The 24,876-nt window shown below is 38.6% G+C and overlaps 4 protein-coding genes across 12 annotated transcripts; 3 read left to right on the top strand and 1 right to left on the bottom strand.

Annotated features, from left to right (window-relative positions):
- Positions 1 to 12: 12 nt before the first annotated feature.
- Positions 13 to 2,226, top strand: LOC106956298 (E3 ubiquitin-protein ligase RNF12-B-like). Its single transcript, XM_015047064.1, has 2 exons — positions 13 to 114; positions 715 to 2,226. Exon 2 carries the CDS (start codon positions 722 to 724, stop codon positions 1,595 to 1,597), a length of 876 nt encoding a protein of 291 aa, XP_014902550.1. The 5' UTR covers positions 13 to 114; positions 715 to 721; the 3' UTR covers positions 1,598 to 2,226.
- Positions 2,227 to 3,409: 1,183 nt separating this feature from the next.
- terb1 (telomere repeat binding bouquet formation protein 1) lies at positions 3,410 to 18,849 on the bottom strand. Of its 4 annotated transcripts, XM_015047057.1 has the most exons (21): positions 18,840 to 18,849; positions 11,015 to 11,236; positions 10,796 to 10,906; positions 10,362 to 10,493; positions 9,957 to 10,085; positions 9,757 to 9,817; positions 9,551 to 9,663; positions 8,665 to 8,793; positions 8,411 to 8,563; positions 8,173 to 8,304; positions 7,936 to 8,061; positions 7,417 to 7,553; positions 6,980 to 7,320; positions 6,832 to 6,896; positions 6,656 to 6,733; positions 6,246 to 6,482; positions 5,979 to 6,029; positions 5,748 to 5,813; positions 5,587 to 5,652; positions 4,785 to 4,861; positions 3,410 to 4,149 (listed from the first exon to the last, which is right to left on the bottom strand). In XM_015047057.1, the coding sequence occupies exons 2-21, from the start codon at positions 11,049 to 11,051 to the stop codon at positions 3,976 to 3,978; spliced, it is 2,415 nt and encodes an 804-aa protein (XP_014902543.1). In that variant the 5' UTR covers positions 11,052 to 11,236; positions 18,840 to 18,849; the 3' UTR covers positions 3,410 to 3,975. The 4 variants fall into 4 exon arrangements, with proteins under 4 accessions (XP_014902543.1, XP_014902544.1, XP_014902541.1 ...); XM_015047058.1 differs by lacking the exon at positions 18,840 to 18,849 and having other exon boundaries at positions 10,796 to 10,903; positions 11,015 to 11,493; XM_015047055.1 differs by lacking the exon at positions 18,840 to 18,849 and having other exon boundaries at positions 11,015 to 11,493.
- On the top strand, positions 11,636 to 16,795 carry pdp2 (putative pyruvate dehydrogenase phosphatase isoenzyme 2). 4 transcript variants are annotated; one of them, XM_015047063.1, is made up of 9 exons: positions 11,636 to 11,736; positions 12,086 to 12,203; positions 12,337 to 12,513; positions 13,197 to 13,316; positions 13,395 to 13,681; positions 14,444 to 14,549; positions 14,796 to 15,032; positions 15,124 to 15,423; positions 16,105 to 16,795. In XM_015047063.1, the coding sequence occupies exons 2-9, from the start codon at positions 12,147 to 12,149 to the stop codon at positions 16,378 to 16,380; spliced, it is 1,560 nt and encodes a 519-aa protein (XP_014902549.1). In that variant the 5' UTR covers positions 11,636 to 11,736; positions 12,086 to 12,146; the 3' UTR covers positions 16,381 to 16,795. The 4 variants fall into 4 exon arrangements, with proteins under 4 accessions (XP_014902549.1, XP_014902546.1, XP_014902548.1 ...); XM_015047060.1 differs by having other exon boundaries at positions 12,086 to 12,239; positions 16,105 to 16,785; XM_015047062.1 differs by having other exon boundaries at positions 11,637 to 11,736; positions 12,086 to 12,227; positions 16,105 to 16,785.
- On the top strand, positions 16,825 to 24,772 carry LOC106956294 (B-cadherin). Of its 3 annotated transcripts, none has more exons than XM_015047052.1 (15): positions 16,825 to 17,599; positions 19,035 to 19,127; positions 19,208 to 19,345; positions 19,840 to 19,995; positions 20,094 to 20,235; positions 20,314 to 20,465; positions 20,543 to 20,671; positions 20,770 to 20,955; positions 21,037 to 21,281; positions 22,092 to 22,234; positions 22,323 to 22,547; positions 22,664 to 22,876; positions 22,951 to 23,084; positions 23,626 to 23,769; positions 23,877 to 24,772. In XM_015047052.1, exons 1-15 carry the CDS (start codon positions 17,537 to 17,539, stop codon positions 24,129 to 24,131), a joined length of 2,418 nt encoding a protein of 805 aa, XP_014902538.1. In that variant the 5' UTR covers positions 16,825 to 17,536; the 3' UTR covers positions 24,132 to 24,772. The 3 variants fall into 3 exon arrangements, with proteins under 3 accessions (XP_014902538.1, XP_014902540.1, XP_014902539.1); XM_015047054.1 differs by having other exon boundaries at positions 19,035 to 19,072; XM_015047053.1 differs by lacking the exon at positions 19,035 to 19,127.
- Positions 24,773 to 24,876: the final 104 nt, after the last annotated feature.

The raw sequence follows: 24,876 nt of genomic DNA on the forward strand, positions 1-24,876 counted from the left end.
GCTGGTGCGCGCTTCAACAGGCACTCCGGCGCACGGACTTCTGCTGAGAGCTGAGTGATCATCTGCACTTTGACCAGCTTTAACTTAACTGCAACATCAAGGAGTTTGTTAAAGGTTAGTGGAGAATCGCTATGTGGTATGTGAATTAACCAGCACGTTCAAATTGGGCAGTTTTAACAACTATGATTTTACACTATTAAATGTTTTTCCCCATCAAAACGGGAGGCGGGATCGTCTGAAAAATTCCGTTCTCCGTTCTACTTTATTAAATAAAAATATTAGATTTTTTTTTTTTTTTTTAGTTATCAGTGTCTTTAAATAGCCAAATTAAATAGTTTGGGGGACATGAGGTTGATCGTTCGAATGAGGGAAAAATGCAGTTCAAAGTATTTTGGAAAAGTTTAACCAGAAGGAATTTGTCAATTGTGCCTCAGATGTGCTCACGAGGTTGTGAATTCATATTGTGAGTACTTTCAGATAACATATTAGGCTTTGTTAACCAACTATCAAGCAAGTAAAAGGAAACAAGTAAAACTTCTCCAGTTAACTAATTCCTGATCACTTTATCATCCATGTCTCTATTAGATTATTTTTAAGTCTTTCCTTAATCATCAATTAATAATCTCAGTAAAAATCTGCCTATCAGAAAGTTTTTATTTCCATTACAATAACTATTTCAAACAATTTCACTCTTATTTTTGACAAATTGCACAGGTTCGTCATGGGAAACAAGTTCAGCAGAAGGCGAGAAGCCCCTGTCAGCAGTGCTGCTGCTGCAGCAGAAAGTGAACAGAAGCCTGCTGTGGAGTCATCGACGACACCTAAACCAACAGCAGACTCTGAGATAAAACAGGAGGCTGTTAGGACAGAGACTCTAGATGTGTTGGTAGAAGAACCACCAAAAGATGAATGTGCACCAGAGGGGCAAGAGGAAGAAAGTCCTGTTACCTTGGCCCCACCAGAAGATGCAGGGTCTGAACTACTAGCAAAGGAAACTCCAGCTCCAGTGCAGCTTGAAGCTGCGGTCTCAGACACCAATCCTCTGGAACCAGAATCGTTTGCACCAGCAAAACCTGAAGCTACAGAGGAAGCCGAAGCTGCCATCACTCCGAACCCAGAGGATGTTCCAGAACCTGACTCTGCTTTGCAGTCAGAGGCAGACACTGATGACCTCGTCTCTGAGCCGACGAGGCTCAGTGACGAGGATGTGGAGCAGCACAAAGACCAAGAGTCTTTAACTGATCCAGTAATTTCTTTGCCACCATTGATTGATTTTGGTGTCCCTGATGTGATTTCCTCACCAACCACCATCCCTCTGGATCCAGATGAGTCATTGAATGTGTCAGCAAGTGAGCACAGTGCCACAGCAGAGCCAGAAAAACTCACTTCAGACTCTCTGGGGAAGTCGACAGGGGTGGAGGCTGAAGAGTGTCTGAAGACGCTGGGGAGTGACATCAACGTGGAAAATGCTAGTGAACTCCTGAAAAACTCCGGGCTGAAAGAAAATGACCTTCTCAGTGACATCATTCCGAGAGAAGTCAAGATCCCTGATGACACTTCAATCACAGACATGAGCTCATCCATGGAGCTAATGTGAATCCATCAAAGACATCCATGAAACAAGCAAAAGGAGATTTTATTGAAACCATATTCTCAATGGGTAAAAAACTTTGACTTTCCACCCCAACTGCTCTTAAGACAAATGCCAAATATATATTTTTAACTGAACCCAAAGAGCCATGCATCACGTTGGACTTCAATTTTTTATTTTTTTTTTTTGCTCTTAATAAATTTAAGTAGCCAGTAGATTTGGCTTTGGGGTGTAAATAAGCTCAAACAGCACAAAACAGAAGGACACAATGCAAGACAATAGAGGCCTTCCTCTGTGCAAACTCACTAACCAAATATTCAAACCCATCTCAGTGAGAACCACTGTGTACGAGAGATAAAGTTAATTCTTTTTAAGGAAAATGTAGGTGTGTCCTTTAGCCTGGTCATCATAAACCAGCTAACGATGTCTTACCCAAACGACAGATAACAGGGCTAGCAAACCAAAAATGACCAGTTTAAAGACTGGAGGACATACCAGGAAAGAACTACCAACTAACTATTTATGCATTAAAAGAAGTAGTGTTTACACTTCCACATATTAGTCTGAATGGAATGATTGTAATTTTTTTTATTCAATAGTGGCTTGCTTGTGAAAATAAAAGTGGTATATCTCTTCTATGGTCCTGCTGCCCATTTATTTAAAAGCACATACAGATTTTTGAGCAAGTAAACTGGTTAATTACATTTCTTAGTTTCTTAAATGACAGAAAACATCTTGCCACACACTGGTACATGCATGTGACGCAGGTCAGACAAGCTATTCAAATTATAGCTTCTGTATTTCATTTCATGTAAGAGAACTAATGCTTTTCCAGCGTCTCGAGGGAGAGAAAAAGAAAGAAGGGGGAGAGCCTGGGCCAAATTCTTTCCAGAGGAAGGAGGGTTTCGGGGGTCTGGGTCAAAAGTCTTCAGTCTAACTGCATTTCAGTCCATGAGAAATCTGCTCTTCAGATGTCTCTCCCACCACAGTGCCCCTGCCTTCACTGCTATCCCAGCATCTTGTACAAGCATTTTGAGGAGGCAAGTATTGGAATTCCAAACTAAAACTGAAACTTTATAATAGAAAACAAGGAATAAAGAAGTTTTAGCCTTCACTTTTTCTTTAACCACAAAGACTGTACAGTCATGCAAGGATGAGAGTACAAGGGCTTCAAGTCGCAAAGTTAACGAGTATCATGGAGATTGTCAAAAGTACCACAAATGGGTACTTTTGACAATCTCCGCCATGAGACAGGGAAAATGGGTAAATGCTAGTTTTAACATACTGATGAGTCCCCACAGAGTGGGAGAGGCATACTTTAGACAGTGATCTCAGTCCAGCTCGGCTTTAGTGAAGGATAGAGTTTGCAGACTGAGCAGCTTCTTGATGCACATACAAAATAGATAAGCAGCACGATTTGCAGTATTTGTGATTCCTGTCATACCAGAGGCTTTCGTCTCAATAAACAAAAGTGCTGCGCTTACGGTCCCCTCTCCCCTTGTTGATTTCCTGTCTCTGCGGACTGCGATGGCCAAAGCACGGGCATAAAGAAAACAGGACCTGGTATTTGCTTCCGTGAGGCCGTGTACGAAGGAACTATTAGATCATTTCTAAAGTCTTGCATCAGAAATAGGAGAAAAATAGTTTAACTTTGCAATGTTCTTGTCCTCCTCCCAAAATGATTTTACACGCAGTTATTGCTTAAGTTATTAGAATTTCCAGACGTGACAAGCTTTAAGCTGGCATCAATTATTTATGAATTTCCGGGATAAAAAGTTAAAGATTAAGAAGTCAGACAGATTTTTGAGGCAAAAAGTTGAGAGTTAGTGTTGGAACAGAACTTTTTATTGCCACAATGTGCCGAGTGTAAACTCACTCAAAGGTTGTAAATCTAACTGCCTCATCTGAGAGATCCTCACAAATACCTCAAACAGGTTCAAGATTTGTTCTTAAATAACATTTAAAAAAAAAGCAAATATCTAGCATTTACAAGTAAGCTGAAAAAAACCCATAAATAACGTTTCAAAATTAGCAGAACATACACTTTCAAAGATAGGCAATATTTATAGAACATATTCTTGTGAAGAAGATTTTCTTGAAGATTTAAAATTGTATGCAAAGTAATGAAACCAAAATAAATCCTAATGGTACAATATATTACAGTACTATTCAGAATATATTACTATATAAATTATCGTAAAATAAGTATAATTTCTAAAGAATGAATGAATAGATCAATTAAATCAACTAATCTTTACAGGAACATTCCGACTGGGCGAGGCCTGCGGTCGCAGGAGTAAGATTACACAGAATAATACCGTTCTATAGTGTAGAAGGTAAAATAAGAAGATCTGACAAAGATTTTATGCAATCTAAACATCACTTTATGATTTTTGTTGTCTCATCAGCCTCCTGTATTTTTTGGCCAGATCAACATTGGTGCGTCCAGGTTGGAAAGGATACGACCACAAGATGAAGTTCCAGGAGTAGCCGTATTTCCTTACTCCAGAGAGCAAATGATGGACCTCCTCACCACTGAAGTCCTGTCTTTTTCTTCTCTACCGGTATTTTAAGAAAAAAACAAAAAATAAACAGAAGGAAAGGTTAAAGCAACAATAAGAAATTAACTGAAAGGCAAACAAATAACAAATGTACAGCATCATTCATGCAAAAAGTAATTTAAAGTTGTTTACAGTCAAACAGAGTTTAAGAAACCCGAAATTGAGGACACAGTGTAGCCTTGTGGAACACCACATGTAAACAGTTTTTCTTTTATTCATCTGCAAATGGGAGAAAGTAATTCTGATCTGCCAAATGAGATATGAACTGATTTCGCATAATGCTGGACACTGCCAGCAACTTTCCCATTCTGTCAAAGGAGCCTGAGAATTATGAGGCAGTCTACAAACATGGACATTCAGCATGATTTAATGTTTTATCCCACAATCCTACCAACAAGCAACTGTAATTTGTCTTTTTCAGATGGCTTCTGATAGCTGTACTTGTTCTGGGAACAGCATGACTGATGGTTCCTACTCAGTTTAATTCAAGTTTAAGACACTTAAATTTAAGAAAATATGTAAAGTATTTTGAGCTGATTCCTGTTTTTACTCTAGATAAAGAGTTTAGTATTGTAATGGCAATTTGTTGAGACAGAGAAAGCCCATAAACCCTTTTTCTAAAAAGCTCTTACAGAAGAAGAGTGGTCTGTGCTTATCTTTGACTGATCCTTAATAGCATAATGCTCACTGCTATTTCTTCCTCTTCTCTCTGTGTTTGAAACATGAAAAGGTTTCAGTTTAAATACAGGTAATGTTTACCCAAACATTCTGCTTACAGGATCCATGCATAAGGATTTGTGCATAGAGACCCATCAGAGTGACATAATATTATAACTAGAACAGCTGTTCTAGAAACAAAAGTCTATTTTTTGATGTCAGGGGAAAAAAAAGAAAAAGTGAGAAGCCAAACTAGATGGAAAACATAAAGGGGAGTTCAGAATGCAGAAAAATGTCAGAGTACGCTGAAAAAGTGGACTTTGCTACTTTTAGAGTGTGCTGGAAAATACATTTGGCTTAGAGCATGAAAGAAATAATAAAGCACAACAGAATCCCCTTTCAACAGTACACAAGCATATGGCCTAAAAAAATGCCTCAGATGAGAATAAGGGGCCAGAAAGTAAAAAGATAAACAATGAATAAAGCCTTTTTGACAGTACAGACACACCATATCCTAATAGTTAAAGTATTTTCCATTGGCCTAAAGCATTACAAGATATCATTATAGTGTAGTAGTAATTTTATAGCACAGACACTGTGGAACAGCTTAACACAGCTCTGAACCAGCTCTGCCCCGAACAGTGAGAATGCTGGCGACAGCTCAGCATTCCTTCTGCTCTCTGGATCGTCTGCTGCCAAGAGTACACTGCAGAGGACAGCTCCCAACGCCGTCTCTCAATCACAACATTCACACGCAAAGTCGGAAAATGTAAATACCAGAATCGGATGTTTGATAGTTGGCTTCACGTGGATGTGGCCTTTTTAGGGGAGTCAAGCTTGGACCTCAGAGGAAGGATGGAGTCATAGTTGGTGAATATGGCAAAAAAAAAAATGTCATGAGTGCATCAACATTAAAAAAATATACTAATAACACATACCAATCCTTCTCTTAGAGGGAAATGCGCCTTGTCTGGTTGTTTTGTACCGGGGAGTCAAAGTGACACCTATGAAAAAAAAAATTAAATAAAGGATTAAATAAGTTTCATACATTAGACATATTCTTTTCATCCAACAATAAAAGGCAGCTGCTTCGAAGCATAATGAAATCATCTGAGATAATCACTGAACAAATTACTTCATGTGAATATGACTTTTTTTTTTTTTCTTACCATTATGTTTTCTCCAAGAGTGTTGCTGCAGAGAACTCGTATCAATCCCAGCTGTCAGGAATGAAATAGTTTACAAAATTAGCACATTGTGATGTCTAAATTATGACTCAGAAGATTCAAGGCGTAGTCACAGAATGAATCAGAAGAAACAAAAACAAGGAGAAGGCAAACAAGTTTTTACTACTTCCAACATATTAATGTGCTTGATGGATGTTTTTTGAGGGACTAAAATTTTGCAAGAAAGTTTACAACTGTAAAGCCTCCTACCACCCATGTTTTCACAGCTTCTGTGTAACTTTGTTGTTGAAACCCTGGCAGAGTTGGTGTCAGAATGCTCTTTTGTGACGCTCTTTTGTTCTCGCCTGACGCCAAAGTTAAAGCGATGCATTCTGAATCGCTCCGTTGCCTCCTGGAGGACTCTGTGCATGTCGCAGCTGTTCACACAGGAGCTTTGAACCGACGCAAAAGAGCGGCTTGTCACTTCTTCAAAAGTTAACACACAGCCTAAAAAATGACAGTTATATCAAAAATGTATTATTTGTGTACAACAATGTTAACGGTGAAACAATTAGGTTGCACTGATACACAGAGGATTTCTTCTAGTGTATCCATGCAAAAATAATAATAATAAAAAAAAAGGCAACAAATTAAAGAAAGATCCTTATATTTTTCCCCACCTGCACACCGACCATTAGAGACAGAGTGTTCCTCTGGTGGAATCTTCCGCATCCCGTTTAAGTTACTGCCCTGTGACTCTAAAACAAAACGAATACTTAAAATCTTGATAGAAGCTGCATCCAACAATAACTGACAATAAAGTATTTAGAAGTTATCGCATGACTCTGTCTCTCACCATAACAGCACCTAATCCCTTTTGGTTTTGTCAGCCACACTGACAAGGGATGACTAAACAAGGAACTAAGCAAAAATAAAAAGGAAAAGGATGTTATTAAAGAGCTTTTCTTCCCCTATGATTTGTAACTTCTGTGGACTCTACTGACTTGTTTTCCATATGTGGCTCACTGCCTCCCTCTGATGACCAAACGTCAGAAGACATCCCGATTCGTCCTCCGCTTTTCACAGAACGCATCACATCTCCTCCACTCCTTTTGGTTTCTTCTCCTGGAGGAATCAACCTAGAAGTGACTTTCTTTACTTCAGCCATGCTTTTGACAAGTTGGAGGCTGCTGTTGTCGCCACTGCTCTTGTGTATGGGCCTCAGTATGCTGGTAGTTTTATTGGCTTCCAGTTTCTGGGCTGGTAGACGTAAAGGTGGGGGCTTAAATGGCTGAAGTTCAACTGAATTTGGACAAAGAATGTCTTCTTGCTCCTCTCCAATCTCCTAAAAAAAAACCCAACAAGTAAGTATTAGTCACTATGGACCATAATTTTACAACTGCATTGCATGTGTGTGTGTGTGTGTGTGTATGCAACTAACCTTCAGCTGTGTTTTCTCTAACAGTTCAATCCTGCGTATAATTTCTCTGGCTGAATTCTTAAACTCTTCTATGTTTAAAGGAGGTTCCTCATTTTCAGCTTGCTTTTCCATCAGACCATGCACTCCCAAGCTCAACACTTTGCCAACAGACAAAATAAGTCACTTTAAAACCTTGGTATTATTAATTAAAATATAACTTTTAGTAGTTACACATTTTAGAGAGAAATAAATACGTTTAAAGTGAACCATGTGAAATAGTAACACTGGTAACACATTAAATATTGCCAAGACCACAGTGTGAACCTACAAAGAATCTAAAGGAATCTTATTCCAATTAGGCATATCATTATAACCACTTTTGATAACAGTATATTGGACCTTCCCTTGTGTCAAAAAAACCCCATTATACTTGCAGATATACTTGAAGTTGAGAGGTGTGGCATCCAACAAAACTAAATCATAAAGTCCCCAAATATTTTTTTATTAGGTGGAATGAAATATTAAATAAATTACACTTACTGGCCTTTTTGCAAGTCTGCAGTATGAAAGTCGCTGCTTTCCTAACGTCCTCACTTGAGTCCTCTGTGAGAAAAGTTATCATAATCGGCAAGCCTCCACAATCCACCAGCTGAGACTGGTGCTCCTCTGCAAATACAACATAGACACAAAGTTGCAAAAACATGCCAATTGAGAGGATTTCAACCAAATGACAGAAGTATTGAGAGCAAATTCTGCATCATTACTGAGCAGTCTCACCTGAGGCTTCGGTGCACTCCCCAATGGCAAGTAGAACTGAGAGCCTGTCATCAGGATCAAAGTGTGAGCTGGTCAGTAGAAAGAAAAGGTGGTAGACTAGACCGTACTGCGCCAAACCTGCTGCCAGATGGGCTAAAATGAAAACAAAAAAGAGACTGGAATGAAAACCGTATAGGAGAGGTTTTGTTGAAATGAAACTGCCAAACGTAATCTGAACATTATTAAAAACAGGACTCACGGTTATCAGTGATGCAAGCTGACAAGGTCTTGACTATAACAACTGACAGCTGACGAGACAGCAAGCTGGTTCCTGCAGCAGACACAACACGAAGCAGTGCCAGAGTAAGGGTTTCCAAACCTCCACAGGCAGCAAAACTCTCCTGTACATAAGCTGTAAAAGGTGAAACATTATGAATACTACAAATTATTAAATGGCATTAGGAAATGTCAAACAGTGTTTGAAGCAGAAATCATTGTGTTTTGTTTCCTCACAGTTGTTGGAAACTGTCATGGCGATAAAGGAGCATATGGGCTGAAAGGTTTCAGTAGAGGGCACAGAAATCTGCTGAAGCCATGTTTTCACGATGGGAAAGGCTGCAACACAAATGCGCTGACCTTCCTCTGCAAACAAAACAAAGGCATGGTGGAATACAGCTGATCTTGTGTCTCGTGGAGGGTTTGAAGGATTTTACCAGCACGGGAAAAGAATCGGTATTAAAGTAACGGTACAGAGGATATAAAAAGTCTGCATCCCATTGTTAAAATACCAAATTTTTGAGAAGTAAAGAAAATTAACCACTGATTTCCCAACATTTTCAACTTTTAGTGTGACGCATGCACATACCGTATTATTAGCCTAAAAAACACACAAATCTATCTATGACAAATATAAAAACTGTAAAAAAAACTGGTTGCATAACCCCCCATGCCCTTAAACTAATGATTTGTTAAGTGTCCAATTGATTCTTCTGCTATAAATTATTGTAAATCTGATGTAACTGAAGTGAAGTTCAGCTGTTCAAGTTGTATTTTCTCAAAATTTGTTCAATCATCTTGTGGCTAAACCATAGTTTCCAAACTGGTTACAGGAATATTTTCTCAAATTACTCATAATAGTCTTCGCAGTACCAAAGTATATTTCACGATGACTGAAAGCAGGTTTGCACCTATGAAGACCGAATTGGCTCAAATTATCCTTCAACAGATCCATCCACACTTGTGCTGCCAGGTTACTGCACCTGTTTCATTTCCATTTTCATTTTCATCACTATCAGATTTATTTGATTTCAGTCAAACAGTAAAAATAAATACCTAACAGAGGTGAAAATGTTTTTAAAACAGTTTCATCACTACATGGGACAAAGACAGATGATATTACCATTCTGGGGATTGTTGACGGAGCCACACAGCGCACTAGACACAGATGTCCAGAGTTGGTAGTTTTGGCTGACAGTTCTCAGATTATCTACTGTTGAGAAGGGGAAAGTGCTCCTACAAAAAAAAAAAGAAGAAAAAAACAAAGGTCAGAGGAGCGTATTCTTCAAAACAAAAATGTATCTACACATCAATGGCACAACACAGTACCTGAAAAGGTCCATCAGAATTTCCAGGCAGCCTGTGGTTTGTGCTAAAGTTTGCCCCAATTCTGAAAAACCACAAAGGCAAATACTTGTCAAACAAACCAAGTTAAAACTTGTCAGAAAAATATGTTATGTCATATAAAGCAATCATCCTGTTGTTTACTCGTTTTATTTATTGTTTCAGTTAAAGAGGTATGATCTTACTGTTGTGTGCAACCAGAACAAACAGCAAATAGACAGACACCCTCTTCTTATTCAGTGGGCTGTCTTCTTGCAAATGTCCAGCAATGTCGATGAATATGTCCTTTCTGCACAGTGAATTCTTGCAATACACTACCAAACAAAACATATATATGACATTGTCAACAATTTAATTTTATATGAAATTACAGTGCACACAGGACAACTTAACTTAGCCTATAATCTGAACAAAGACATTAGTATATTTTAATTTTAGACATCTTTATGAGATAATAAATTATAAAACACATGTAATTTACATTTTTAAAAATGTTTCTGTACCCTGCAAGAATATGTGGGTGGGTGGGTGGATGGATGGATGGATGGATGGATGGATGGATGTAATAACTCTGAGACAAGTGTACCCACCATTAGCCTCAGCTAGTGTGCCAAGGGTAAAGAGAGCAGTTTCCTTAACATCTGAATGAACATTACTGGATTTGGACAGATTATACAAAAATGACACACCACCTAGTTCTCTCAGCAGATCCACATTATCCTCTGAAAGGAAGAAAACATCGGGTAAAACAGACAGTGGATAAATGCCATACGGAGCCACACTTAATTTCTTTTCACACTTATAATTTATACACTTATAATTAGAGTTAACATTAGATTGTGAACAAGTGTAATATGTTGACAACCTTCTGAAGCAGAAATTGCAGCATTGTTTAAGAGGTACATTCTGTGCTGTTCTAGAATGTCACCAAAATGAATTTTGTTTTAGTAATTCAATTCAAAAATATTTATGCCTTTATGCTTCATATTTTTGAACAGTCTAAAAGCTCTGGTTTCATTGTTACCTCTCTTTTCACATATGGAGTGAATGGTAAGAAGTGCTTGCTTCTGTGAATCTGGACATTTCATCTGAAACTTCACACACTCAAGCAGCAAACTGAGATCTGTCTTTGTTGCTGAAATTAAAGGAATAAAAATAAAGTCAGCTAAGTAAATCCATATTATAACTGAATTAAAATGTGTTCAAAAACATACAGTAATCATTTAGCATTTGCATCACTTACTGTTACGGTTGTTCCTGCAACTGCCTGCCCTATCCATTTCACTCTTCTTCAGAGAAATTTCTTATACCTGGTTTTCTAAATATTATGATTTCGTAGGGTACTACCAACCCCTGGACTAAAAGAAAAACGTTTACACCAACATGCTACATTTGGGATTAGCGTTAGCCTGACAACGGTAACGTAATTTATAAAGTTAAACTAAAACATTAAGACAACAATTTCCTTACAGTAAAAGCCCACTGTTTCTCAATATGATCGCATTGTCTGTCTAAAACTGCAACTACTTTCTAGTTGTTACTTCACAAACTGTGAAGAACATATTTTGCTATTACGTTTTCGCGGGAGTTGTCAACTGCTCTTTTAGGCTCGTGAGCGTAACTCTGCGTTACCGTGGAAACCCCGGAGGAACACCCGCCCCACTACTCTTGTCGTTGGTTTGCGCTACAAAACCTGAAAATTATGCCTAAACCGGACATTGTAAGCCCATTCCTTACAAACAAATAAACCACTTCAAATAAATAAATAATGAAAGTTATTGGAGAACACATAAAAGTGGATGTAACTAGGATGTGAGGCGCTAGCAACAGTTTTCTGACCATCTGAATAGGTGATCGTCAGATCCTTACGTCACACGTTGCTGGACGTCCCCCTTGTCATATTTGGTGTTTTGCTGCATGTGAACGGACTTTGCTTCATTCGTAACAAAGTTTGTACGCAACCATGTAAGTTTTGCTTACACGGGATTTGACACATTTCTTAAGCTACATACATGTGCTCGTGTGTAGCCTCTTTAAGAATGGATTCTTGGGTAGTGCTGTGTCGGAAATTACCAAACGTTAGCAGAGTGAGGAAGAGCTAGCATGCTAATAGCTGTAAAACCGTCAAATCTCAACAATGTGTGTCAAACGTAATAACAATCAAAGGTCGTGTCATTAGGTGAGCCTTTGGTTAGCTGACGTGCAGCTTTCAAGCTGACTAACCCATGTGTTAAATGACAACAGAGAAATCTGATGTATAACTTAAGTTACAACTATGCATGCACATAGTGACTTGTTTGTCTTTTCTGCTCAGATTTAAAGCGGAATAATTTGAAGAAGTTGCACCTCATAGCGCCAGCTCCGTGTCTGTAGCGATGTATGGACGTGTGTACTCCAGGATTCTCCATCGAGCTTTTAGCTACAAGCTGAAGGTTTATCGCAAAGTCCCATTCCAAGTTTGTATCTTGGTCTGACTGTACTGTTCATATGCACATTCTATCAAAATTCTTGTATTTTGTGTTTATGACGCCAAACTTGTAGCCTTATGTTATTGTTTCCTTTCAGACAGCCCTCAACTGTCCCTTTTCATCCTGGAGTCCGTCTCGATCAGACCAAAGTTTCTGCACTGGGGAGGAATCTGGAGTCTGGACTCGAAGTTGCTGTCATTTCTCAACACGAGAGGATTTAGACTTTCAGCAGAGCCTAGTGCAGATTAATAGCATCCTAAGAAGCAATGAACAGGTAAGAGAAATCACACTGAATAACAATAATATTTAGGAGCAAAACATGCTGTAGCTCAGCTGGTTCCACAGATAGACAAGGAACAGTGGCAATTTTTTATTTGGTTAATATGGCTCTCCACCCTGGGTAGCATTATTTGAGGGTTGTCATTAGCATGTAATGGGAAAAAATGTAATTTGCTCCCAAAACACATTTTCTTTTGCTTTCCAGTTAGTGGAAGGATTTTTTTTTTTTTCGCACTGAGTAAATACTGTAAAAAAATAAAATAAAAATAGGCATTTTGCCCTACAGCTGAATAATGCTGAGAAGTTGGTGTCTAATCTATTATTTATTTCACATTTTTACTGAATCACATTCAATAAATATGAATATTATTAAGAAAACTATTTTTTTTCAGTAAGTTAATTCATTAAGTGAAATGCATTATAATTACATACATACAGATATCTTCAAATCTTTATTCCTCTTAATTACAAGGATATTATGCTTCCATCTTATGTAAACATGGCATTTAAGAGCGTAATATTACATCATACCATTGAAAACATGTTTAATATGTTTTTAATGTGCACGTGAGCACAATTTTTTTTTGGAATAGGCAGTTTCGTAAATACTAATCTGATTTATTTATATGTCTGCAGATTGACTGAGATTTTAATCACGAAGGTGCCTTTTGGTTTCAGACTGTGAATGTGCCTGAGTTTGATGGGAGGGCACTCAGCGCTGTGAGAAAGTTCAACAGCAACCATTTACCTGCAAATACTCCTAATGAGGATCGTCGTAGTGCAGCCACATGCTTACAGGTATGCATCTACTTTTTATGTTTTAATTTTTTTCCCCAATTTTTAAAATGCAACATTTTGTGTGTGTGTAATCCCCAGTCAAAGGGCATGCTGTTTGGAGTGTTTGACGGCCACGGGGGCTGGGCATGTGCTCAGGCCGTAAGCGAGCGGCTGCTGTACTATATAGCAGTGGCAATGATGCCAAAGCAAACCCTGGAAGAGCTTGATAAGTGCATGGAACTTGGCAGGCCTGTCCCACCCATCTTACAATGGTATAAACATCATTCAGATTTTAACTATCGCGAATCCGCCCCCCTGTACATAAGACATCTTAGAGTCTTCTGGCAAGAGTTACTGGACAATGAGGAGCATGAAGAAGGCATGAGGTAGGTTAACATGTTTGTAGTTCTGACATGCTAGGTATGAAACTCTGTGAAAATACTACAGTTTCAAACACAAGTGTATAACATGATCTTATTGCTTTTATTTCAGAAAAGAACCAAATATTTCTGCTACTAAAAAAAACTATGTGATCTAATTTTTAGTTATATTAATGTTATCTTTAATGTTTACTAACTTTTTTGACTCTTCCAAGCAGATGAAGTTGTCTTTCTTATAATTAAGGAAAACTATTTGATTCTTTGTTCAGCCAGCTGACAGGTTATTTATATTATTATTGGAATTATCATAGGTCCTTGATCTTTTTCCATATTACCTCTGCATGTTTTTTTTTTTTATTTTAACCAGTTTGCATTTTCTTGAAAATGGCTTTTTTCTGATGTGTGCCTGTTTGTTTGTTTTTTTTTGTGAAATATTTGTTGCCTTTTTTGAAACTTGGTTCCGGATCTGAGTGTTTCTCTGTGTTATGACAAGTCAGATATTTTAGGATTACTAGAGTTACAATATTACTGGTGTAATTTTGAACTTGAATTGGATGGCATGAATATGCAACTTTTAATGAAACACTTTTATCTATTATGTCACAAAATTTTTACATAAACCTTTAGAATGCATTGACAAGAAACTTCATTGAGAGAATATCAATGAATCAAGCCATTGATTCATTGAGGTAATATTTTTGTCCTCAATGGTAACATTGAGGACAATATTAATATTTTTAATGATATTTTTGTAATATTTTTGTCTAGTCCTCAGGAGGCCCTGAGTTGTGCCTTTAGACGTCTTGATGCCGACATCTCTTTGGAGGCTCAAGTCCCACTTCCCAGTGACCTTATGAAAAGTACAGCCATCCAGGTAACTACACACAAGTCTTTTTCGCTTTAGAGCTAACGCAGTCTGAATAATACACAAGGAAAAATGTCAGTCAGCCATTCCTCCTCTCAATTGAGTTCTTCATGATGTGTTTGGGCCTATGTTTTGAGGTTCCCATTGATGGGAATCAGTCAGTACTCTAGTGGTTTTACATCCACAGATATCAGGCAGCCTTAAACGGGAGTTCTAGAGACACGTACATTCCCCATCTCTGACTTTCCTTTCCAGGTGGCGTTTGCTGGATGCACTGCCTGTGTGGCTCACGTTGGAACCGATGGGATCCACGTGGCAAATGCAGGAGACTGCCGCGCAGTTTTAGGGGTGCAGAACAGTGACGGTTCATGGAGTGCTGTCCCTCTTTCCAAAGACCACAACTCACAGAACCAAGATGAGCTGGAGCGTATCAGAGCACAGCATCCACCTTCAGAGAGAGACACAGTGGTCACAGAAGAGAGACTGCTGGGGGTGAGTTGGTGCCTCAATGCTATAAACAAAGAAAATCTGATTCATGAAATAAGTTAGGTTTTTTTTCTCTCTCTCTCTGTCTCATTTTCAGGTTCTCATGCCTCTACGCGCCTTCGGTGATGTGAGATTCAAGTGGAGCGTCGAGCTGCAGCAGAGCATTTTAGCCAGCCTTGAAGCTGGAGTGGATCTCGACTCTCTGAACTTGTATCAGTACACTCCGCCTAACTATTTAACACCGCCGTACCTGGAAGTGACACCGGAGATAACCTATCACAAGCTGAGACCCCAGGACCGCTTCCTGATCCTCGGCACCGACGGGTTGTGGGACGAATTCTCAAGCGAGGAGGCAGTGCGGCTAGTTGGAGAACACCTGAGTGGAATTCATTTACAGGTTTGTTCAGGGAAACCCCCTAAATACTATATACTGCCCATGTGTGTTTGGACAATGTGCTGATTTTGCCAAGGGTGGCACAAACGATTAAGCTAAAAGGTAGATTCTATCTATTCTTTTAAAACAGGTGCAGGTAGCTTTACACAGCTTTTTTCATTAAATCAATGGAAACAGATTTTGTATTTACTCCGGTTATCTTTGAGGAATATTAACATTTCTTTGTTGATCCCAAACATTTAAATTTAACAACTGAGAAAGAACAGTACAGAAACGTTACTCCCTCATCCAAACCATACCTGGAGTGCTGATATGATCTCTTCATGCGTGTTTGATGAATTTTTGAATCTCCCATGGCAACCGTTCGGGGGTGTCTAAATGTTTGCTCTCACAAAGGACGGAAAGCATTGTTGTGATGTTGAACTGATGGCAGAGTGTCAGAGTAGGAGCTTCTTAAAGAGGCAGGAGGCCAATCTCAAATGCATTTTTCTTTTAACGACTGAAGATAATATGTTATGGATTTGAATTATAAGATGGCACAATGTGCCTGGAAAATACATAATACCATCCCTTTAAAAGGTTGCCAGACTGAAAATAGCACTGTTTACAGCAAGTCAATTCATATTTATCATGTCCTAACTATCTTGTCATGTCTTTTTGACTTTTTAATCTCCGCTCATTTAGGCTCCAGTTTCTCCTTCGGAGCGGAAGCTGAAGCTGGGTCAGATGCACGAACTCTTGCTGAAGCGGCGAGCTCGCGCCTCTCCGGCTCTGGATAAAAACGCCGCCACTCATCTGATCCGACACGCTCTTGGAACTGGAGAGTATGGGGAGCTGTCCCAGGAGAGGCTGGCCTCAATGCTCGCTCTGCCGGAGGACCTGGCCAGAATGTACAGGGACGATATCACAGTTACTGTGGTGTATTTGAACTACGACCTGGCTAGACCCCGCCACAGTTAGCAGACTCAGTGAGTCGTACCACAGAGCTACGCTTGGTTACGTACAGTCAGTATTTTGTCATGGCCGGTGTTACGTGAGCTATTTTACAGATGAGATGAAGTGAAATGGTTGTTTTTCAATGTCATATTCTGTCCAGATATTATTTTACATGAATCACTGTTGATTACCTTTAAAATTTCAGACATATAATCCCAGTTTTCCTTTGGGAGAGAATGTTTCATGTCAGCACTTTTACCTTTGTCAGTATTCCTGTTGGTGTCTTGCACAGACAATCCATCTTTGCCTTTTTTTTCCGTTTACTTTGTGTTAATGTGAGGCTAAGAAGTTTACCGTAAAATTTCTATGAAGAGTATCATGTTGATTTAATCAACTGTTGATGTTTTTAAATTATCTGTTCCATAATGGGAAAAAAAAATATATATATATTATTTTATAAATAAATACATAAATGAAAACCAAAAAACATCATTTCTTTTTTGCAGAAACGTTTTGTTTCGATGTTTATAATTTAGAACAGTTCAATTCTCTGATATCTCAGCATATCAACAGCAGAGTTTTCAAAGTTTTCACAATAAACTGTGAACGTTGTTTAAGAGCTGGGGAACATGGGAGCCAAATCCGATCCTTCGCTGTTTTGTAAACACGACTGTTTGTCCTCAGTGACGAAAGTTCATCCAGACAAGTTTGATTGTTTTGCAAACAAATCCCAAGTGGAAAATATCAATTTAGTTTACCTCTATCACTAAAACACTTTAGAGGATTTTACATATATATATTTTTTTATTTTTTTATAAAATATTAGAGAAAGATAATACATTTTGGAAAAAAAATTAAGTGGAAAGTCTTGCCTCCATAAGCACACCTCTATGTTTGGCTGAGCCGGCTTTCATTGTTGGTTTCTGTTTTTAACCGTCTCCCCCCTTGATGAAGTCATACGGAAACTCAGCATTACTGGTGTTAAACAGTAAACACAGGGTTAGGGTCATCGGTTTGATTTCACAGTAAGAGCACGGTAGTGTGGTGGAGAAGAAAGTTCATTGCTAGAGGAAGTGCTAATACTAGAGGAACTTTGGTAAAGGTTGCAAACTTGACACACAAAGCAGTGGGGACAGTGAGAGAGGATCCAGCGACAGGACAGATCCGCTGGGTGTCAGAAATGAAGGACATGACTGGAATCAGGAGGATTTTGATAGTGACTCTCATCTTCTGGCAACTCAAGGTGAGCAATTCACATTTAGTTTAGTTGTTTTGAAACCTGTCTTTTCTAAACAAAAGGGATTATATTTAAAATGTGCAAATCTACTATGTAAAACAATATATATATTATACCCTTCCTCGATAAACTATTAGGTATATATAAATGTATTGCCATGAAAAAGCGGTTTATATTACTCCCATTGTTTGCTTTTTATTACCATAACATTTTAAATGATTTTTTTGTTTCCCTCTTTCTTTTGTTATTTATTTATTTCATCGTTGTTCCATATTTTCTCCATTTGTGTGTAATTGCTGTGTTTACCTGGAGCCTCACAGTTTTAAGGTGAATAAGCTTAACTTAATATTTGTCTTACTATTAAATATTATTGTCTTGTAGGTTAGAATATTTAGGTGAGTTTGGAGATGAAGCGGAAACATCTGCAGTGATCGATCTGGATCTGTCTTATATTTCTAGCTTATCCCAGTACATTCTGAGAATAAGACGATTTAAAATTAAAATTTAAAACTTCAAAGCTAATTGGTTTTTGTTTTTGCTATTATGTAATTTTTTTCATAAAATGAATAGCTTTTTTCTGTGATTTAGGTCGTATGTTCCTGTCATTTAGGTTTCAAAAATCACTTAAGTTGCATTAATATATTTATATGTTGCAAAATTTGTTATCAAATGATTTAATAATTTTTTTAAACTAAAGTGAAATCAATTAGATGTCATATTTTATTTGCAGATGAATGCTCTAAATAGTCAGACTTCATGGAAAACACACAATGACATAGTAATGAACGAAACAATTTAAGGGAGAAGAAGTTATTGCAACGTCAAGTCAGGGTCAGATGTGACAGAGCAAACAGAGCAGAGAAATACAAACTAATGTAATATGAATGCATAGAATATATCAGTGAGTTATAACATAGTCAGAGTTTATTTTATTTCAATTATTAATTTAAAAAAGGGAAATGCATTGTATATTATTGATTCCTTACCACAGGGGTAGACTAACAAACACCCAAAACTTTCAGAATATTTGAACGTTATGAATTTTTATTACATAAATTTATGTCATAGTCATATTTTGATCTCCACAATCATGGGAAAGACGGCTGACCTAACAGTTGAGCGGCCAACACCCTCCACAAGGAAGTTTAAGTGACAAAAGGCCATTGGTAGATTTGCTGGCTGTTTACAGAGTACCTTATTAAAGTCTGTTAACAGAAAGTCTGGTGGAAGGAAAAGCGTGGTGCACAGGCAACAATGATAACCACATCGCTGAGAGGAAAGTAAAGCAAAGATGAGTCACCAAGTACAGATGTATTGTGGACACAGTTTATAGCTGTTATATTTCTTCCCACCCATATCTGACCCTAAATTGAGCATTACTGCCGTGTAGTAATGGCACATAAAACTGCCGGCTAAAAAATACTTAATGTTTGCTCCACAGTGTTTGGTATCTCTAGATCCAGCATGGACACAACTGAGGTTCTTGGGGAAAATTCACAATAATGCAAACAGTCCAAATGAAAGCAAACATGAGGTACATTTAAAACAACGTTTTCATCACTTAATGAGCGAGAATCATGCCTGTAACGCAGCATGGTGTCGTCATTCCAACAGGATGATGCCGCCACCGTTCTGCAGCTGCCAGAGCATCCACTGGCTGATGGTCTGAGGAGAGTGAAGAGGGGCTGGGTTATTCCACAAATCAATTTTCCAGAAAATGACCAGAAACCATTTCCCAAATTTCTGGTGATGGTGAGTGAGTTTTTGTTTGAGAAATTTACTGCTGTCAATACATGTGCTCTGAAATATTCCTCTTCAAAATACACTCCTGATCAAAATCTTAAGGCCAGTTAAAAAACTTCAAGAATTTGCATTTTGCACTGTCAAGACTAGGGGGTCTTGACAGTGTAAAGACTTGACAGAAAATGACGTGGAATCCAGATTTTTGCACAGCTTTTGGCTTTAAAAAACTATAGTCTTAAACTTTTGATCAGCTGAAAAAATCATGTTTGAGTGTAAATGCAGTTTTCAATTAATTCCCTGCTCAAAAGTTTTTGTCTCTTACGCTGATTTCTTCTTTTAACATTGTGAAGCTCTACTTAGAACCTTCTTAAGATCCAATAGTGTAAAATGCAAATTCTTGCAATGTTTTGACTGGTCTTAAGATTTTAATCAGGAGTGTATTTCCATGTTTTAGTTGTGATTTTATTTTGGTTTTTTTTTTGTTTTGCTTTTTTTTCCCAAAGCTCAAGTCAAGTAAAGCTGAAACAGAAGCCATAACCTACAGGATCAGTGGCCCAGGTGCGGATCAGCCCCCTGAAGGTATTTTTACTCTCGATGGCCGTTCTGGTGCGATGTATGTGACCAAGGCACTGGACAGGGAGGAACAAGCCAGTTACACTGTAAGCCACATTTAAACATTTCTTCTTTTTCTTGTCATTCCTAATACGAGACTGATGGGGTCGAGCAGATGAAATCCTTCTGGATGTTTCTGTTACAGCTGTGGGCTTATGCCCTGAAAGAGTCAAAGAACGCAGAGCAGCCCATTGAGATCATCATCAACATCATTGACCAGAATGACAACAAACCAGAATTCACTCAGAAAGTTTTCACAGGCACAGTGAGCGAAAGTGCCGAAGTTGGTGAGGAGTCAGTACAGCAAGCTAGCAGTACCTAAATATTCATTTCAGTTCGGAGACGTAACTTGATTTCTTCAACAGGTAAATCCATCTTGAGCGTAACAGCTTCAGATAAGGACGATCCAAATACGGACAACGGTATAGTTAGGTATCGAATGCCCACAGACGGGATGTTTGCCATAAACGCAGTGAGTGGACTGATCAGTCTGAAGGAACAGGGATTGGATAGAGAGGTAATGAGGCTTTCTGTGTGAGCATTATTATATCTTTTATTTCCCCCACAACTTTCTTGCGTATTTTGTCCTTCTAGACTCACCCAGAATACAAAGTGATCATTACTGCTGCTGATATGGAAGGGGAAGGGTATACCACAACCTGCACTGCTATCATTACCGTTACTGACAGCAACGACAATGCTCCAGATTTCACTGACACATCTGTAAGTTGCAAAACGTCCTCTGTAATATGGTGAAATTAAAAATGTGCTTAAAGTTTAACTTTTGAACTCACTGAGGAGTGTTTCTTGCTCTGTCCAAGATGTCCACAACAGTCCATGAGAACGAGATAGGAGTCGAGGTAGCAAGACTCAAAGTCACTGACATGGACGAGCCAGGATCTCCAAATTCAAACACCAAATACTCCATCATCAAAGGCAACAAAGGTGGAGCCTTTAATGTCACTGTTGGTTCAAATAAGATGGAGGGAATAATCACAACAGCCAAGGTTCAGGAAATTACCCTTAAAGTTTTATTCACAAGTCACATAAGCATCATGTTTACTTTTCTTTTCTCCTTCTTTTCCAAGGAGCTGGATTTTGAGAGCTTGTCTGAGTACAAACTCTTGGTGGTGGTGACAAACGAGGCGCCGTTTTCCATCCCCGTGTCCACCTCTACGGCCACAGTCACAATAAAAGTCATTGACAGAAACGAGCCTCCTGTTTTCAGCCCAGCCGAGGTTCATGTAACCCTCTCAGAGGACGTGAGAGTCGGCACGCCTGTGGTTCACCTCAAAGCAAGGGACCCGGACAGAGCCAGAGCACAGCGCGTAAAGTAATCAAAACACACACCGCTTGCCTATGAGTGTCTTCAACATTTGATTGAACTCTGTGAACAGCATGTTGCATGTTTCTACTGCTTTTTGACAACTTACATTTGGTGGGCCTGGAAGACCTCTGTCCCATCACCCTAATGTTTTGGAATGAAACTGGAATGAATAAAAACTAAAAGCCCAATCAGATTACATCATTTAGCCAGTCAAACAGTGACATCAGAAAATAACGCTTTAGTTTTCAGGAGGGGTTTGTTTAGTTTTGTTCTTTGACATGAAGCAACTACAAAGGTTTATTGTACAGTTATTTTAATGTATGCGTTAATATTTGGGAAAGTTGGTTCATGTTTTACCAATGGTGTTATAAAATGTTTGTATTTTTTGTAAAGGTGTTCCGTATTTTTATTGTAAAGCTATAAAGTACTTTCAAAAACGGAACTAAAAAAAGGGAAATTATTGTTTTTAATCAAATAGACATGATGCATATTCCAAATAAGCTCTTGAACTAGCAGAACTATATGATGAATATACAGTAAAAGTAGCTTGAAAAGTAAATGACTGGTGAAAAGGCATACCTTATAATAAATTACTTTACTACTTTAAATAATAATGTTAAATAATGTTAATATTAATAAACTACAATTAAGACAAAAAATATTCTCAGGCTTTTTTTTTTTATTGTAAAAATTCAGTCCTGTTTAAGTCTTAAATGGAAAAAGCTGCACACTTTTTCCTACATAAATATTTGGTCTCTTTTTGAAATGGAAATTTTTATATACGTTTAGTAATCAAGCTGTTTGTCTTGATTTCAGATACAAACTCTACAATGACAGCGCCCAGTGGCTGAGCACCAACCACAGCACCAGATCAGTTAAAGTTGTGAGCAGCATGGACCGAGAGTCGCAATACGTCAGGGATAACAAATATACCGTCTTAGTTTTGGCTTATGATGACGGTAAATTAAAGCTTTTATTGTTTTTACTGAACCATCACTTTGTTAATTCTGCTGAACAAATTGAAAACAACTTTCTTAACTCCTACAGATCTAATTCCAGCTACAGGAACCGGTACTCTGGTTGTGAGTTTGTTGGATGTGAATGACCATCTTCCGGTGGTCAGGCAGACAACTGCCACTCTGTGCAACTCTGACCCTTTTCCTGCACTCCTGGACATAGTGGATCTGGATGGACCGGGTCATGCTGGGCCATTTACCGTGGAGCTTATAGGAGGACACAAGAAGAACTGGATTCTCAAAACCAATTCTACTAGTAAAGTGGCTGAGATGCTGATGAAGTGTTATGTGGATAAACTCTGTTTTCAGACAGCTAACTAGTGATCCAAAACTAAAGTGTTGTAAAGTTTATATTTTGTTTCCTCCTCCTAGGCAATGTGGCAGCTCTTTACCCCAAACAAAACCTATCTCCTGGGAACTATAATGTTACCATGAGGATTTATGATGTTGGGGGTCTCTACAAAGACAGTACGCTGACCGTAGAGGTGTGCCACTGTAAAGGGGGAGTAGATGTCTGCTTGCTGAGGAGTGAAAGCATCCCTTCTTTTGCAACCCCCCTACTGGGATCTATTTTTGGCCTTCTGTGTAGGTGGCCATCTTATCCTTAAAATAACTTCATCTGTTTTGTCTTTTGTGACTTACTTTGCATTCGATTGCAGTGCTACTCCTGCTGCTCCTGTTGCTGCTGGTCAGCAGAAGGAGGAGGGCAGGAAAGGAGGCCCCTCTCCTGGAAGATCTGACCCGTGATGACGTCATCTGCTACAGCGAGGAGGGAGGAGGTGAAGACGACAGGGTAGGCGGAGAGGCAGCGGAACAGTGCACATTTGCCTTTAAGTTGACAAAATGTTTTGAGATACATAAAGGACCTTGTTAAAGTATTCGCACCCATTGAACTTTGCCCCCATTTTGTCATCTTACATCCACAAACCTAAATGTACTTTAGTTAAAATTGATGTGAAAGGCTGACACAAAGTAGTGCACAATTGTTGATAGAAGGAACGGGAAATGGTGTTCTAATTATATTTTATACATTCAATCTAAAGTGTGCCAAACATGTGCATACAACCTCCTTTAACTCTGACATCCGTGAATTATAATACCTCACAGGTTGTCATTTTTTTCATCTGTGTGTGACAAAAGTATTTCCACTTTTACTTACAGTGTTTGGAATGGCTCATTCTTACTTAACTATCCGCAATTAAATATTTCAGCTGACTTCTGCATTAAAAAAATCTTATATTAGAACAGATTAATCTAAGTGTAAGACTTACGAAGAGCAGTTTGTGTCCCAATGTGAAGCAACGAAAGTTGCAATCCTGTTTTTTTTTTTGCAGGACTATGATTTGTCCCAGTTGCACAGAGGGCTGGACAACCGACCTGAAGTCTTCAGCACAGACGTGTTTCCCACTGTCCAGGCTCAACCAGGGTACCGTCTGCAAATCCAAGCCAACGAGGAAGTTTGCAACTTTATTGAACATGTGAGACATCAAAAGATCGAAATACAGCACATTAGAATTGCTTCATAGTTCCCGAAAACATTCAATGCATCCTGAATCTATATCTGTCATTGTTATGCTTTGTCCAGAACCTGCAAGTGGCAAACAGAGACCCTGCAGCTCCTCCCTATGACTCTCTTCTCGTGTTCGACTATGAGGGTGGAGGCTCCGAGGCGGATTCTCTCAGCTCCATTCAGTCTTCAGATTCGGACGAGGATCAGGATTTTCAGAGTTTGAATGAGTGGGGGCCACGCTTCGGCAGACTGGCAGACCTGTACGCTAAGGGAAGAGAGGAGGAAGACGATGACAACCAAACACTGCCAGGAAAATCAGAGTGGGTCTGATATGCCCAAATATATGTGGAGGTCATCTAAACTTACAGCTGTCTGCCCTGGGAATGATCGGTGGCCTTTTTCTGCCACCATGTGTGTTTTATTTCTTACAGAGGCTGTACTCTTTTTTTTTCTGTTAGCTTTGTGTGTGCTATTCCTGAATTATTTGACAATAATATTTAAACAGAAATTATATTTGATTGTTTTTGATGCACTTCTGATTTACAGTTGTTTTTTTTATACCTGTTTACTGCTTTTAAGTTATAATGTGATTTAAAGTTTTCTGGGAAAATATTTATACCCTGAAGTTTTTTAAATTTTACCACAGGGCAGCTTCAAATTTCCATGTATTTAATGAGGATTTATGTTATAGTTTAGAGCAGGGCTTTGCATCCTCTTTAGACATTCTACTGCGGCTCCAATGTTGACTGAAAATGTGAAAGAAATAACATTATTTAACTTGTACAGGTGATTAAAGAATGGCAGCTTGAGCTTCTGCAGGATATTCATTTGATTTCTCCTACAAGATCTTGACCTTTATTGGGTTCATAGAATTATGTGAACCAAAGTTTTTGCTACATTTTTGAATCTTTGTACTTTAAATTTGGATGCATAAATAAAATACGCCATAATTGAAACCAAGACTCCGATGCTTGAGTAATCCCGCCCTTTATACTGATGACAAGCCTGATTCCTGACCAATGATTGTCCTGAACCTCCGTCTTAAGAATGAACTTTAGTCATTCATTATCTTCCA

The sequence above is a fragment of the Poecilia latipinna genome, unplaced genomic scaffold (assembly GCF_001443285.1).
Source record: "Poecilia latipinna isolate Pla-1442-1.1 unplaced genomic scaffold, P_latipinna-1.0 Scaffold805, whole genome shotgun sequence".
NCBI classification, from domain to species: Eukaryota; Metazoa; Chordata; class Actinopteri; order Cyprinodontiformes; family Poeciliidae; genus Poecilia; species Poecilia latipinna.